General features: G+C 53.3%; 1 protein-coding gene across 4 annotated transcripts in view; it reads left to right on the top strand.

Moving 5' to 3' along the window:
• CMBL (carboxymethylenebutenolidase homolog) overlaps nt 1–13095 on the top strand; it is a 22060-nt gene that overhangs the window by 2496 nt on the left and 6469 nt on the right. For 2 of the 4 annotated variants that reach the window (XM_008262061.4, XM_070056581.1), the window contains exons 2-5: nt 5765–6027; nt 8150–8257; nt 10146–10288; nt 11959–12050. In XM_008262061.4, the coding sequence (XP_008260283.1) occupies nt 5813–6027; nt 8150–8257; nt 10146–10288; nt 11959–12050 (558 nt within the window). In that variant the 5' untranslated portion in view covers nt 5765–5812. Of the gene's footprint in view, nt 1–114; nt 473–5008; nt 5267–5764; nt 6028–8149; nt 8258–10145; nt 10289–11958; nt 12051–13095 lie in introns of those variants that run through there. The other 2 variants (XM_008262063.4, XM_002714066.5) reach the window with 2 other exon arrangements.

Raw genomic sequence — 13095 nt, 5'->3', positions numbered from 1 at the left:
GGCAGAACACTATGGAGACAGCTCAGATCTGCTGGTTCACTCCCCAAATGCCTGCTATTCTTTCAGGAGTCTGCAGTGTTTTTATTTTGTTTGTTTTTTGTATTTTTTTTTTGACAGGCAGAGTTAGACAGTGAGAGAGAGAGACAGAGTGAAAGGTCTTCCTTTTCTGTTGGTTCACCCCCCAAATGGCCGCCACGGAACAGCGCGCTGCATCGATCTGAAGCCAGGAGCTTCTCCTGGTCTCCCATGTGGGTTCAGGGCCCAAGGACTTGGGCCATCCTCCACTGCCTTCCCGGGCCACAGCAGAGAGCTGGACTGGAAGAGGAGCAACTGGGACAGAATCTGGCCCCCCAACTGGGACTAGAACCTGGGGTGCCAGCACCGCAGGCGGAGGATTAGCCTATTGAGCTGCGGTGCCAGCATGCTGATGTCCTTTTAATCAAGATCTTCTGCACTGTTGTAACTGACCTAGGTAATGAGAATTTTATGTATCTTTATTGAGTCACGATTGGAGACTTAACCTTTACCCAATTAACCAATCAAAACCATCACTTCTCCAGGGCCCATCAGAGAACATCCCCTCTTGCAGCCCATAAAAACCACGAGGCAATCAGCCCTCAACAGCTCCTCCTCCAGGGACCCTCGAGGTGCTGCCGGCAGCTCTTGCTTTTGCTTCCTCTGTTTTTTGTTTTGTTTTGCAGTGAACTACTTCTGCTTTCCACACTCTTCCTTGTCTGCGCTCCTAATTCTTCATGATCACAGGACACGAATGCTAGTGATTAGAACTGCAGACTCCTGCCAGTGCCACGGCTCACTTGGCTAATCCTTCGCCTGCGGCGCCGGCACCCTGGGTTCTAGTCCCAGTTGGGGCGCCGGATTCTGTCCCAGTTGCTCCTCTTCCAGTCCAGCTCTCTGCTGTGGCCCGGGAAGGCAGTGGAGGATGGCCCAAGTGCTTGGGCCCTGCACCCCATGGGAGACCAGGAGAAGCACCTGGCTCCTGGCTTCAGATTGGCACAGCGCGCTGGCCACAGCAGCCATTGAGGGGTGAACCAACAGAAAAGGAAGACCTTTCACTCTGTCTCTCTCTCTCACTGTCCACTCTGCCTATCAAAAAAAAAAAAAAAAAAAAAAAAAAAAAAGACATCAGCATCCTTCACAGAGGCCAGCTGCTTGACTTTGCTCACTCAAGGAGCCCCTGTGGGCCCCGTCTACCTAGCTGGAAGTCTTTATCACTATACCTGGGCTGGATTGGAGTTGGGTCAGGGCTAAAACCAGAAGCCAGGAACTCATCTGAGGTCTCCTGTGTGTGTGGCAGGGACCCAGTCACTTGGCCATCAGCGCCTTGTCCCAGGTTATCCTTTAGCAGGGAAGTGAAATCAGGAGTCGGAGCCGGGAATAGAACCTGGGTACACTGATCTTGGATGCAGGTGTGTTAACTGCTAGACTAAACACCCACTCCCTGGAAATTATCTTTTCAAAACTGTGTCCTTTGTGTGGGGCAGCAGACGTCCTGGAAAGTGTCTCTAAAGAAAATGTGGTTGCAGTACAGTCAGGAGAGTCTGGCCAGGGTCCACAGGAGGAACTTTGCCTGCCCTGCCTCTAGTGGACTTGGCCTTGAACCCACAGGCGTGGCATAGCTGCTGTGCCCACGTGGGCTGTCTGGGATGGGGTCAGCCTTTGACAGACAGCACACACAGGCCTCTCCTGGCTGCTGTCTCTTTCTGTGGGAGAACGCCTTGTGGGATGCGTCCAGAGACCTGCCAGCCACAAAAAGTCATTATCAACAGAAGACAGAATGAAGAGATGTAGAGTAGAGTTGACTTGGGAGTGACCAGGATTTTTGTGGAGTCCCTGAGTCCTCATAGGACAGCCCCAAGCATCACTCCCAACAATAGTGCAGTAGGGCACTCTGTGCAGTAGGGCCGCTCTCTGTGCCGAAACGTTCGGACGTCTGTTGCTGCTAACGGCTCTATAATGCAGCTGGTACTCCAGACAAAACCATGGAAACAGGAGTCAGATCTCCTTGCTGAAGAACTACTCATTACTTTCTTTCTCCTCAATGTCTGATGACTTTATTTTAAACATTTAAAAAATCATTTTACATTTATTTCTGATTGTGAAATACTAAGGATATTCAGCAATGCCATTTGCACATTACCTACACTTAAAAGATTATTGCCATTTTGTCCTCTGCACTTCCAGTCAAAGCATTTTGTGGCAATGAAATATAAATACAATTAAAACCCGCAGTCCATCCGTTCCCACTTCCTGTCCTGTAAATATTACTCTTGATTTCCATGCATGATATTTTTACTGCGGTCTGCTTATTACTAAAATACATATTGTTTTTGGTTCTTAGTCTTCACCTAGCATCAGAATAGCTCTTTGTGGGTGGGTGTTTGGTGCAGCAGTTACGACACTGCTTGGGATGGCCACGTTCCTCTTTGGAGTGTCTGGGTATCACCGCCAGCTCTGCTTCTGATTCCAGCTTCCTGCTAATGTGCACCCAGGCAGGCTGCAGATGATGGTTCAAGTACTTGCGTCCCTGACACCCATGTGAGCGATTGAGGTTGGGTTCCCAGCTCCTGGTTTCAGCCTGGCCTAGCCCTGGCTGTTGCAGACATTTGGGAGGTGAATCAGTGGGTGCAAGATCACTCTGTGTCTCTCTCTGCCTTTTGAGAGAGATGAAAATAAGTTTTAAAAATTTGAAAATAGCAGTTTTCTGCCTGTGGCTCTGGCACACCAGGTTCTAGTCCCAGTCGGAACACAAGATTCTGTCCTGGTTGCTCCTCTTCCTGTCTAGCTCTCTGCTGTGGCCCGGGAAGGCAGTAGAGGATGGCCCAAGTGCTTGGACCCTGCACCCACATGGGAGACCAGGAGAAGCACCTGGCTCCTGCCTTTGGATCAGCGCGGTGCGCTGGCCACAGCATGCCAGCCATCGGAGGGTGAACCAACGGCAAAGGAAGACCTTTCTCTCTCTCTCTCTCTCTCTCTCACTGTCCACTCTGCCTGTCAAAAAATAAAAAAGAAAATAGCAGTTTTCTTTTTTACATAGCATTGTTTTTGAGGTTTATCATTTGAGAAATATAAGTGGTTTTTCATTGAACTTCTATGTAATATTCTTTTTAAAATTTATTTATTTGAAAGGCACAGAGATTTCTGTCTGTTGGTTCACTCCCCAAATGATGTCAACAACTAAGGCTGGACCACGCCACAGCCAGGAGTCAGAGACTCAATCCAGGTCTCCCATATGGGTATCAGGGACCCGACCTCTTGAGCCATTACCTGTTGCCCCTGAGGTGGAGCTAGGACTAAATGGGTGTCCCACGCTGTGTCTTCACTGCTACACCAAACCCCTACCCCATAATACTCTTTTTATGAATGAATTTCTTACCTTTTGCTGATGGAACAAATTAGCAAACACTGGGTGACTTAAAACAACAAATATTTCTGACCTCACAGTTCTGGAGCCAGAAGCCCGCAGTCATCATGTCAGCATGACCGTGTTCTTTCTGAAGCCTGCGGCATGGAATTCATCCTTCCTCTCCCAGGTTCTGGGAGCTCCTGGCAGTCCGCAGCCTTCCTGGGCTGGTGGAAGCACCCTCCAGTCTCTGCTTCTGCCCTCACACAGCCCTCTCTCCTGCAGGCCTGTCTCTGTGTCCAAAAGGCCTGGCTTTGAATTCAGGGCCTATGCTAATCCGGTATGGCCTCACCTTCACTTGATGCCATCTGCAAAGGACCTTATTCCCAATTAAAGTCACATTCACAGGAACTGCAGGAGAGGATGTGAACTTATCTTTTTGGGGGCCACAATTTAACCACCAACAATGACCAGGTCAGTCTGTCCTGTTCTGCTCTATGATCAGCTATTTTGTTTCTAACTGTTCCATTACATCAGGGCACAAAGCACATGGCTCTGTTTCCACAGTATGTACACATGGACACACACACACAACTCTCTGTCAGTTTCCTTACAGAATCCATCCAGCGCTGGGATTTCTGGATTGCTGGTTATCTTTACTTTTTTTTTAATTGCTTTTTAAAAGTTTATTTCCTTTTATTCATTTGAGAAGGAAGGGGGAAGAGAGCCAGAGAGAAAGAGAGAGTGAGAGCGAGGTGGGGGGCAGAGAGAGAAAGAGAGCGAGGCCTTCCATCTGCTGGTTCACTCCCCAAATGCTTGCAGCAGCATCCAGGGCTGGGCCAAACCCGGGAAGCAGAAGCTCCATTCATCTTCCACACGTGCAGGGGGAAGCCCAGTACTGGGCCGTCACGGGCTCCTCCCAGGGTACACCTTAGCAGGAAGCGGGATAACAAAGCCCGGTGCTCTAAGAGGGCTGCCCCAACCTTGCTAGGTCTTGGCTGACTGCTTTGCAGCTCTCGTATCAACCTTCAGCCCCTCCCTCTTCCCTATGAGGCACCACTCCTGCAATGTATAAGACGAAAAATGGCGTTTCCGAGTTGTTCTGGGTATCATTTCCTTGAGTAACAGTGAGGTCGATTATCTCCCATGTAAACGGGCCACCCAGGGCACTGTTCTGCAGACTGCTCTTTCCTAGGGGGCATCTGATGGGCACCCCACCCCACCCCACAAGCCAAAGCGCTCCTCTCCTCGGCACCTGCTTCTCCAGTCACAGTCCCCTCTGGCTATCTTTTTGTCCAGTGCCCGCACATGTAGTCTGCCTGCATCTGCACAACAGCTGGCTTTGCCTGTGAGCCATCCAGATGTTTCTGCCTTCTCAGCATCGCCGTCCTGGCCGTCTGACAACCTCTTTTGACAGTGGCAGCTTCAGTGATACTTCAAATCAAGCCAGAGATGGCCACTCTTCTTCCCAGCACATCGGGGTTTCCTTCTAACCCTGAGGACACTGTTTGCGTGTGTGGGCACTGATCATTTTTTTCCTCTCGTATCACTCAGTTTTGTGGTAGATTGCCTGTTTCATAACTCTTCAACGAATCAGATTTTATTCCCTTTGGACTTTGTTTTATTTTTATATTATTTTCTCTTTGTAGGTTTGCCTTGGTCTCTGTCCACTTTCTAAATTCAAAGGTTGAAGTCCTAGCCCTGCAGGTGACAACAGACGGAGGCGAGGCCTTGGGAAGTGATTGGGCCTTGAGGGTGGAGTCCTTATGATGGGATTAGTGTGAGATTAGTGCCTTTATAAGGGACAGCTAGCCAGTACCTGATACATGGAGAAGGCACCATCTCTGAACCACAAGGCAGACACTCAACGGACACCTTGAACTTGGACTTCCAGCCTCCTGAACTGTGGGTGATATTGGGTTGTTGATGGGGCTCCCAGTACACGGTGTTTCGTTATAGCAGCCCGAGTGGACTCAGGGCATGTTCTGCTCTTACCCCCCGGCTTATAGATGTTTCATTTCTTTTCATTCTGTCTTCTTGTCTAATCTCTGTTCCAGGCTGCAAAGGGTTTTTCTAGTTCCCCTGTGTTGATTGTATCGACTTGGGCTAGCCGTTGTTTTCATTGTCATTTTTCAGGCTAAGCCGCTGCCTGCGAGGGTAGCATCCCAGGTGAGCAGTGGATCGAGTCCCAGCTGCTCTGCTTCAGATTCAGCTCTTTGCAAATGCACTGGAAAAGCAGCAGAAGATGGCCCAAATGCTTGAGGCCCTTGCACCCACTGGGGAAACCCAGGCAGAGTTCCGGGCTCCTGGCTTTGGCCTGGCCCAGCCCTGGCCCTTGTGGCCATTTGGAGAGTAAACCAGCAGATACAAGATGTTGTCTTTCTCTGTGTCTCTCCCTCTCAGAATATACCGTCGTGCCTCTCTCTGTGTAGTCCAACTTGAGCACCTACGATGGCGAATGAAGCTCAGCCGTGCCCGTGCGACATCGGCCACAGGATGGAGTATGGCGGGATGGGGCATGAAGTCCAAGTGGAGCACATCAAGGCTTACCTCACCAAACCCCCCATGGATACAGGCAAAGCTGTGATCGTCATTCAGGATATCTTTGGCTGGCAGCTGCCCAATACCAGATATATAGCGGATATGATTGCAGGAAATGGATACACGTAGGTATAAAATCTTCGTTTACCTAAAGTCAGCTAAATTCCCATGGTCTACTTTGTTCCATTTGGCAAGAAACAAAACAAACAAAACACAAACCAACAGGACTCTGTTCTCATTTACATCATCTGCTTCCTTATCTCACTGTGGGAAGGTAAGTGGGAAATGGGATAAGACATGAAACACGCACCTGCTCGCACACCAACCCCTGGATGTCCGGTCTTCCCTGGAGCACCCGGCTCTGCAGGCTCCTGAGACACTGAGACTCTTCTCCCCTCGTGGGGCTGTGGCCAGACACAGGCTCCGGACACCTGGGCCAGACCGTACAGGCTCGGAAGTGGACCCAGTACTTGGTCCTTGGAGCATCCCAGCCTTGGGTGGGGTTTTCCAGGCCTGCGTGGATGGGGGAGGAGGGGGGTCTCTGTATGTCTTCCTGGTCCCAATGTGCACTGTCATGGCCCCATGTGTTAGACTGGGTTCCAGAATCGGCACGGGGAGACTTCGCTTGGGCTCTGAGTTCATGCCTTTGTCCTGCCAGGTGGCTGGCTCTCACGGCCCGCTCCTCGCTGCCCTGGCGCAGTCAGAGCTTCCATAAAGCACCAAGGAGAGGGGACCCTGCCTTCCTCTCTGGCTATAGAAAGCTTCGTGCCCAGCCAGACTGGAACTGGCTCCGCCCGGGTTTCCTGTGTTTTCTCAGACAGGCTGGCAACCTGCGAGCCCGCCGGCCTCTGCTGGAAGAGAGACTGGTTTACAGGAATGCCACCCTGCGCAACGTGACGCAGACCTCATGTCGAGCGGGAAGTGGCTGGCTCACATCCCTGCTCTCCATGAGCAAGCCCGGTCTTAAAAGAGCAACCAGCTCCAGTTGCCTCCTGGCCCAGCAGAACCCAGAGCAGAAGGCTTTACAGGGCTCACAGCCCTGAGTTCTTCTGCGGGGCCTGAGGAAGGAGCTGCGGCTGCTAGGAGCTGCTGGTGCAGCTTAGGAGAGTGGGGCTTAAACGTGCACCCGGCTGCAGCCAGCGGGGACTGGGTGGGGCCTTTAGCTGGACTCAGGACCTCAGAGAAGAGCAGATACCCCTGCTGCTGCCCTCAAGGTGATCCCCCTGGGTTGCTGGGCCAGCCTGCCGTGGCAGAAAGCGTTTGGGGGACTGGGCAGGCCACACGACCCCAGTTCCAGCGTCCTCCTCCCCTCTGCTGCATGAGGGCTCGGTTCCTCCTGCCGCAGGGAGCAGTGTTGGCTCCGGGCCTCCTGGGTTGACTTGCACAGCAGGACAACATGGGCTGCGTGAGCCTGGCATGCTTTCTCTCTGTGGGGCCTCTGCTAGGAACCGCTGTAGACCTTGCCCTCAGGGCGGGAGTCTGTGCCACATTGGCAGCGTGGGCAGAGGCCATGAAAAGTGCTTGGTCATGGTCATGTGCTCACCAGGTGTGTCCTCTGATCCGAGACTAATGGGAAAGGCCGGGAGGCGCCTTGGCCATGGAGGTGCAACGTCCCCGGGCAGATGAGGCCCTGAGAGCTGCCTGCCTCGGGCAGGCGCCCAGGTGCCCTGGGTCCTGTGCTGGACTGTCTCACAGGAGGTGCCCTGCTGATGGCCTTGTCATCTCTCAGGGCTGGGTAACACCTGTGGCCGTGAAAGCCGAGATGCTCTGCCCCGGCCCTCCGTGGCCTCGGCTGGGCTCACATGTGGCCTTCACGACTTCCGCTTCCCCTCCTCCAGGAGGCAGAATCACCAATGTAGCAAGTTCTTGAGCTGGGGAGAGAGAGGGAGAGAGTGAGAGAGAGAGTGACATAGAGATCTTCCGTCTGCTGGTTCACTCCCCAAGAGGCCACAGACAGGCCAGGCTGAAGCCAGGAGGCTGGTGTTCCATCCGGGTCTCCCACACGTGTGCTGGGGCCCAAGGCCTTGGGCCATCCTCCGCTGCTTTCCCAGGTGCATTAGCAGAGCACTGGATTGGAAGTGGAGCAGCCGGGTCCTGAACAGGCCCCGCCATGGGATGCTGGTGTTGCCGGTGGTGGTTTTACCGCTGTGCTGAGTGCCAGCCCCGCAAAGCCAGCTCCGCCCAGCACGTACTGAACGCATGGCATGAAGCTCTGAAGCTAAGCCGCCTCATGTTCATGTTTTCCAGAACCATCCTTCCGGATTTCTTTGTGGGCCAAGAGCCATGGAGCCCCTCTGGTGACTGGTCCATCTTCCCTGAGTGGGTGAAGTCAAGAAACGCCAGGAAGATCAATAAGTAAGTCATCAGCAGGTGCGGCTGTGAGTGCGGCCTGAGGAGGCCACGTGGAAGCCACGGATGTCCTGGGTCACCGCTGATAGAGTCCCTCCCGCAGCACCAGGGCATCATGTCTCCACACAGGGCTGCTCCCCCTCTGATAAATTCTCCATGCCCTGGGTGCCCAGCGGGACGTTGTACAAGTGCCCATCAGGAGTCCCCATGTGCAGTCCTGTGTCTTCATTTGTGACAGGAAATTCATTCCAAATGCTTACCATGGAAGCAGTCATGGATTTGTTGGTTTGTAGAACAGAAAAGAGATAGAAGTAGATACTGGTCTGTAGTTTGAAAGATCCTAGCAACATCTCACAGCTGTGTATCTTGGGTGTTGGCTCCAATTTTGGGCAGCTCTCGCCTCCAGGTGGCAGGATGGCTGCAGCAGCTCCAGCCTTCCATTGGCTTCTCACCCAGAAAGTTTCATTTTGTGCACTTGGTTTTGATTAACGGCAAAGCCTGTCCTTGAACCAGTGATTGTGGCCACGAGGTTGCTGTGCTCTGGTCAGGCCCAGACCACATCCTCGACTCCTAGAACTGCAGGCTGAGCCCCCACAGATATGGTGGGGAGGAGTAGTTCATCCCAAGCTGGAGCCTGGTGTTTCGAGAATTGCAGGGAACAGTCTTGAGCAACCAAAGCAAGTCAGTGTTCATCCAGCTCAGCTCAGAATGTTTTATTTATTTCTCTTTGAAGATTTATTTATTTGAGAGGCAGAGTTACAAACAGGAGAGACAGAGAACGAGATCCTCATCCGCTGTTCTCCCCAAATGGCCACAACAGCCAGAGCTGGGCCAATCCGAATCCAGGAGCCAGGAGATTTGTCTGGGTTTCCCAGGTGGGTGCTGGGGCCCAAGCACTTGGACCACCTTCCACTGCTTTCCCAGGCCACAGCAGAGAGCTGGCTAGGAAGAGGAGCAGCCCAAACCGGAACAGGCATCCACGTGGGCTGCTGGTGCCACAGGTGGAGGCTTAACTTCCTGTGCCACAGCTCTGGCCCCTCAACAATGTCTTACAGAAATACCTTCCACTTTCTTGTTCTTTCCGACTAAGGTAGTTATTTTTGATACCAAAGCATTGAAGAAAAGTTAAAAGCCAAAGCAATAGAATCTCTTGCTGGTTACATTTTATTTTGCAGAATTACTGAATTCCTGCTCTTGTGGCATCGTGGGAATAACCACGTGGGCACAGAGCAGCATGGGTGCTTGTTCAAAAGCGTATCCAAACGCACGTGCTGAGTAAAAGGAAAAGTGCCTAGAACTGCTCTGTGCTGTTGAAAGCTTGCAGCCCTAAAGCGTTTCTCCGCTATTGGATCAAGCAGCGCTTCCCGCTGGCCTCAGCGTCAGTGCAGCGCTTCTCGTGGAAAATGCACTCCAGGTTCCAAACAAGCCCTTGGCAGAGGCATCGCTTGGCCCCACCGTGGCTTGCAAAGTCCTGGCGACCATCCAGATTCCGCTGCACTCTGGGCACAGGAATGGACCAGCAGTGCTGGCTGGCTGGGGGTTCCTCAGGGGATGACAGTGTTTGGGGACTTGTCCGTCTCCGGGCAGAGGCGATGGGGGCGCTCCCAGGATCTTGCTCTCAGCTGGGAAGTGAGCCGGCCAAAGCTGTGTCCTGGAAAGGGCTCCGCATGCCTGCGGCTCTGCCAGGTGGCTTGGCGTGGCCGTTGCATGACTTGGGACGGTGGGTCCCTTGGGCGGGAAGGAGCAAGGGTGGAACTCCAAAAGTAAGACTCATCGACCATCGCAAATGGCAGCGGCAGAGACGGCCCTGTTACCCAGGGCACGGCGCTCCGCGGGCTCTGTGGGCTCCGCGGCACACCTGCTGACGCTCAGGTGCCTTGCTGCTCTCTTCTAGGGAGGTTGAGGCTGTTCTGCAGTACCTGAAGCGACACTGCGGTGCCCAGAGGATCGGCGTCGTGGGCTTCTGCTGGGGCGGCATCGCTGTGCACCATATCATGACCACGTACCCAGAAGTCAAGGCCGGAGTATGCGTCTACGGTGCGTGTGCCCCGTGCACCGCGACACGCGGGGCGAGGCTGAGTGGCAGGGGCCACAGGAACCCCAGTAGTGCAGAGACAGCCCCTTCCTAAGCAGATGGTCTCTTACGGACCTGGGAACCCAGTGGGAGGCTGGGCCTCTGCTGGAGGCTCCATTTTGTGTGTGTGTGTGTGTGTGTGTGTTTTAAGATTTATTTATGTACTTTAAAGAGAGAGAGAGAGGTTTTCCATCCGCTGGTTCATTTCCCATATGGCCGAAACAGCCAGCACTGGGCCAGGCCGAAACCAGGAGCCAGGATCTTCATCCGGGTCTCCCATGTGGGTGTCAGGGGCCCAAGTACCAGGGCATCCTCTGCTGCTTTTCTCAGGCCATTAGCAGGGACCTGGATCGGACAAGGAGCAGCAGGAGTGGCAGCTGGTGGCTTCGCCAGCTGCCCCACAATGCCGCCCAGAGGGCTCCATTTCTTTACTAGGAGAGGGACAGCATTTCTTCCTGATTCATTTCAAGCACTGTTTTTTATAAGCAATATCGATGACAATCTTTTTCAAAGGTAAGATTTGCCTTCACCCCCCCCCCCCCGCCCCCAACAAGCTGCATGAAAAAAAAAAGAAAAACCCACTTTGGACTGTAAATAGCAACGTACACATTTTGAAGAAAGCAGACCAAAGCTGTCAGAACACTGAACTAAGAACACTGTCTCCACATACAGAACCTACAGGCTAAGTACAGGACCAGGAAGGATTCAGACCCCCCAAAAGTTCTCTACAAAGAAGGCACTGATCCCGAAGTTATACTACCGGTTCTTATTTGGCTTAATGGTTCTATTTTCCTTACTTTTAGCATTTTAAAAATCCTCTAAAGTTTCCTCCCACAAAGGAAATGAATTCCGTAAATTGCCGCATGCCCTTGGGCACAGCAGGGCCGAATGGCCTTTGAGTAACTGAGCAGACGGCGTTCCTGCACAGCCGCCTCGCCGGCGCCACCTTCTGGCCTGTGCCGTGCAGTGCGTGAGCTGCGGGCTGTGGCCTTGCCAGGCTGGCGCAGGGCGGGCGGCCACCTGCCCTGTGGCTCCCTGCCCCTTGGAGCGGAGTTACCGTGGGCCGGGGGGTGGGGGTGACCTCCGTGTTACTTGGCCTTGCACGGTGTTTAGGTGATTTCCCGGGGAAGTGGGCGCACCCGCAGGGCCGGTAGCGCAGGATGGCTGATCTCAGATTTCTGAGATAAGGATGAAAACCGAGCGTTCAGAACCCCTTGCAGGACCACGTGCGGCTGGGGTCTGGTTCGAGCACAGGCCGCTCCTGTCAGGAAGGAAAGCACCCTGAGCATTTCACTGGAACCTGGGGGGCTCACCGAGGTGGGGAGAAACTTCTAGAATGAGGGCATGCTCCCCTCCGTGTTAATGCAGGCACAGCCCATTTCTCAGGCTGCTCCTGTCTTTACCCAGCACAGCAAGCAGGCTGCCAGGCTGATGAGTCCCAAGGGCCGAAGTGGAGGGTGGGACGACCCAAGTCAGTCTCTCTCAGACCCAGGCCTCTTCTGTGGAATTGCTTAAACACTAACAAAACCGAGAAAGCAAGGCAAAGAAAGCCCCCGAAGTGCACACCTGGACAGCCACACCCAGCTCGAGCAGCTGGCACGGCACCCTCTCACGCGCCTGATCTCACTTTCAGGGGTCGTCAAGGACTTCGGAGACATTTACAGTTTAAAGAACCCCACGCTGTTCATCTTTGCTGAAAATGACTCCGCCATTCCCCTGGAGCACGTAAGTGGCTTCTCCCCCACCCCTCGGCCTTTTTAAAAAAGATTTTTCTTTTTTTTTTGACAGGCAGAGTTAGACAGTGAGAGAGAGAGAGACAGAGAGAAATGTCTTCCTTTTTCCTTTGGTTCATCCCCCCAAAGTGGCTGCTAAGGCCGGCGTCTTGGTGCCGGTGCACTGCGCCGATCTGAAGCCAGGAGCCAGGTGCTTCCTCCTGGTCTCCCATGCGGGTGCAGGGCCCAAGCACTTGGGCCATCCTCCACTGCACTCCTGGGCCACAGCAGAGACCTGGAATGGAAGAGGAACAACCGGGACAGAATCCGGCGCCCCCACCAGGACTAGAACCCTGGGTGCCGGCGCCGCAAGGCGGAGGATTAGCCTAGTGAGCCACGGCGCCGGCCTAGATTTATTTTTTTATGTATTTGGAAGGCAGAGTTACAGAAAGAGGGAGCGATAAACATCTTCCACCCACTGGCTCACTCCCCAGATGCCCGAAACGGACAGAGCTGGGCCAGGCCTAAGCCAGGAGTCTGCCTCATGGGTGCAGGGTCCCAGGCCCTTGGGCCATCTTCAGCTGCTGTCCCAGGTGCATGAGCAGGGAGCTGGGTCCGAAGTGGAGCAGTCAGGACTTGCTGGGGTCCCAAGTGGTGGCTTACCTTGCTGCGCCATGATGCCGGCCCCCAACTTATCTTTCCATTCCATTTCGCATGAACGTTTCAAAGTCCTCTTGCATTTCACATTTTGAAGAAAATCTTGAATTCAGTTTTTTTCCCCCAGCATTGAAATTTTAAAGGGCGGGTGTGTGCTTTATCAGAACGTACAGTGGAATGGAAAACCCTCAGAGCACGAGGTGTTCACCGAGCACCGATCGCCGAGGGAAGTGCTCTCGGCAGAGGCCGGGTAGGATCTGGCTCTACCTCCTGCCTCCCCTGTGGTGACCCACAGGGACCACAGAGTCTGGGTCCTTGAAGACATGATTTGTTAAATCCAGCAAGCTGATAAGGAAAAGCAGAAGAAAGCAGTCATTTAGAAATTGCCATTGTCAGTAATT

Source organism: Oryctolagus cuniculus, chromosome 14 (genome assembly GCF_964237555.1).
Source record: "Oryctolagus cuniculus chromosome 14, mOryCun1.1, whole genome shotgun sequence".
NCBI lineage: Eukaryota > Metazoa > Chordata > Mammalia > Lagomorpha > Leporidae > Oryctolagus > Oryctolagus cuniculus.
The sequence above is the reverse complement of the archived record's forward strand: the minus strand, read 5'-3'. Positions and strand labels throughout refer to the sequence as shown.